Here is a 3027-nt window from a genome sequence, read left to right on the forward strand (position 1 = left end):
AAAACCCACATCCTGCTGTCCCCGCGTTGGATCCTGTCATACCTGCCTCTTGTCATGGCAATAGCACATCACTTTTGTGCCCTCCATGGTCTGTGCCTTACACCCACAGCCTGGACTGGCCTCCCAGTCCCAGCTAAGGTGATCTGGGCAGACTTCCCCTCCAAATCTTTCCACCTGCACCCTGCCAGGCACCTCCTGTACTGTTCAGACCTTTTGCCCCAGAGTTGGACATGGGCTGGAAAAACAAGGGACACCTGCAACCCTTCTGTGATCTGTCACACCAACCTCCTGCCTTTCCCACAGGGGTCACCATGGATCTGGTCCTAGAAGCTGCTGATCAGCACATCCTCACCCCCTACGTGTACCCCACGGGTTGGCCTGAGGGTGAGCCCTGCCGCCAGCTCCTCAGCCTCTTCGTCATCACCAACCTGGGGGCACTCACTCTCTACCTGCTCTTTGGCACCCTCAGCTACTACTTCATCTTTGACCACGAACTCAAGAAACATCCCCAGTTCCTAGAGGTAGGTGCACCCCATGTCACCCCCCTGGTACCTCACCTGGTGCTGCTGTTTCACCCCCACACTCTCAGTGTCCCCCTTGCCATTGCCATGGCACAGCCACCTCTCCCAGCCCTGTCTACACAGGGCTCTGGGTCAGTCCCTGACCAGAAACAGGTACCACAACACTCTAGACCCAGCACCTAGCACCGTCCTGCCCTGAGCACAGCTCTCCCCAGATGAGCACCACACCATGACACAGATGTCATGACAAAGTGCCCACAAGGTTGGGCACCTTGACCAAGAGGGTGAGGGGCTGGGGGTATTGGGGCTCTGAGGTGTGGGCCTGGCTCTCAGTGTGCTCTCTCCCCCTGACTTCTCTCTGCTGTCCCTCTGTCCCCCCCTGCAGAACCAGGTGAGCAGGGAGATCACCTACGCGCTGCGCTCGCTGCCCTGGATCAGTGTGCCCACCGTCGCCCTGTTCTTCGCCGAGGTGCGAGGCTACAGCAAGCTCTATGACAACATTGAGGACTCTCCCTATGGTGAGCCACCTCCCTGCCAGGCCAGAACCCCCTTCCCACATCCTGAGTCACCTCCCTCAGCCATCCATTCCTCCTGATGAGCTCAGGTAATCCTTGTGGGGACCTCCTGCCCCAGGATGGTTCCATCTATTAGCTGAAAATCCAGGCTGACATGAGGAGGCATCTGTACCCCCAGCTTGGCTCAGGGTCACACCCTGCTGCCTGGCATACTCCCTGGCTCCATAAAAGAGCTCCTTCCCTTCACTGGGCATGGCTTACAACAAACCAGCTTGACTCATTTTCTGAGTCACAGGAGACTTTGAACCTCTCCCTGTGTCTCCTCAATGAAATTCAGGCATGTCTCCCACCACAAGGGCCATTGCACCTCCCTGACCTCTTCTGCCCCTCACACCCTCCTGATGGCCACATGTGCCACCTCTAACATCCGTGTTCCCCCAGGCTGGTCTGGAGTATTCCTCAGCATGCTGTCCTTCCTCTTCTTCACTGACATGGGCATCTACTGGATACACCGTGGTCTCCACCACAAGCTGTTCTATAAGGTATGAGAGAGGACAGTGAGCTCTGGACAAGAGTCCTTGCCCCACTCTGGAGCTGTGTCCTAGCTGCTCCTGCCAGGGAACATGTGCTTGGCCTGGCTGAACGAGGTATTATCTCACTTCACTCCACAATGCAATGGGAGCTGAGAGCCCATTAGGGCATGTGTCCCTCTCCAAGCTTTGGGCAGTGACAGTTTGGGTGGTGAATGTGGCTGAGGGACCCCCTAAAAGGTCCCAGCCTGACTGACACTTCACCCTCTCCCCACAGCGTTTCCACAAGCCTCATCACCTCTGGAAGATCGCGACGCCCTTTGCCAGCCACGCTTTCCACCCCGTTGATGGCTTCATGCAGAGCCTGCCCTACCACATCTACCCCTTCCTTTTTCCCCTGCACAAAGTCACCTATTTGGGCCTCTACATCTTCGTCAACGTCTGGACCATCTCCATCCACGACGGCGACTATCGCGTCCCTCGTTTCCTGCGCCACGTCATCAACGGCTCAGCACACCACACCGACCACCACTTGTACTTTGACTACAACTACGGGCAGTACTTCACCCTCTGGGACAAGATTGGGGGCTCCTACAAGAGCCCCACGTCCTTTGAGGGCAAAGGGCCCCACGACTACCTGCGCAAGCTCCGAGAGAAAGACCAAGGGGCATCCAATGGCTTCTCCAAGACCGAGTAGGCTTCTCCTTGGCCTGTCCCTTCTCCAGGATGACATTTTCTGGCTGGATCTTGTCCTGTTCCTCCCCAGCCACTCAAGACTGTTTTCCCACGGACAAAGAGCCCCTGTCCTTGATGGTGTGACCAGCATGGGGTGATTCTTAGTGAGCACTCTGGCTCACCCCCGAGCCCCAACCAGCAGTGTCCAACCTTGCTCTACACCACGGATCTACCCTCTTCCTCCTGTTGCTCCCCCTTTGGATCTCTGCTAAGGCCCCTGCGTTGCTGTAGTGCTGTGCTGCTGCTTTACAAAAGGAATAACATAGCACAAACAGAACAATAACGTGGCACAAGTAGAGCAATAACATGGCTTATGTCTGGGTCTCCGTCCGTCTGTTGCGTCTCTTTGTCGCCGACTCGCTGGTGCCGTCGTGGAGTGCATCAGGATGAGCTGTATTTTGCTAAAAAGAAAAAAAAAAGCCACAAATGCCTACCTTTTGGAGGTTGGGTGGGTCCTCCTGATGGCTCCTCGATGAGGTGAGGGCTCGGTGGGACTCCTCAGCGCTCGACACGCTCTCCTCCTTCCTCTCGCCCGTGGGGTGCAGATGGGACACATCCCAGGAACAGTAAACCTGTAGGACAGAGATGTACTTTGAGTCCTGCAGGTCCTTCAAGCTCCCTAAGAACACTGAGGGGAGGGAGGAGGAATGGATGCCCAGAGGTGAGGGGCAGGAGCTGCTCCTTTTTTGAGGGTTTGTGGCCAGTTCCCCACTTAAGGCCTTGTGT

The 3027-nt window shown here is 56.3% G+C and overlaps 1 protein-coding gene across 1 annotated transcript; it reads left to right on the forward strand.

Annotated features, from left to right (window-relative positions):
* Positions 1-307: 307 nt before the first annotated feature.
* Positions 308-2277, forward strand: SC5D (sterol-C5-desaturase). The gene is made up of 4 exons (XM_009076006.1): positions 308-521; positions 907-1039; positions 1478-1578; positions 1844-2277. The coding sequence occupies exons 1-4, from the start codon at positions 312-314 to the stop codon at positions 2261-2263; spliced, it is 864 nt and encodes a 287-aa protein (XP_009074254.1). The 5' UTR covers positions 308-311; the 3' UTR covers positions 2264-2277.
* Positions 2278-3027: the final 750 nt, after the last annotated feature.

Source organism: Acanthisitta chloris, unplaced genomic scaffold (assembly GCF_000695815.1).
Source record: "Acanthisitta chloris isolate BGI_N310 unplaced genomic scaffold, ASM69581v1 scaffold43425, whole genome shotgun sequence".
Lineage (NCBI taxonomy): Eukaryota > Metazoa > Chordata > Aves > Passeriformes > Acanthisittidae > Acanthisitta > Acanthisitta chloris.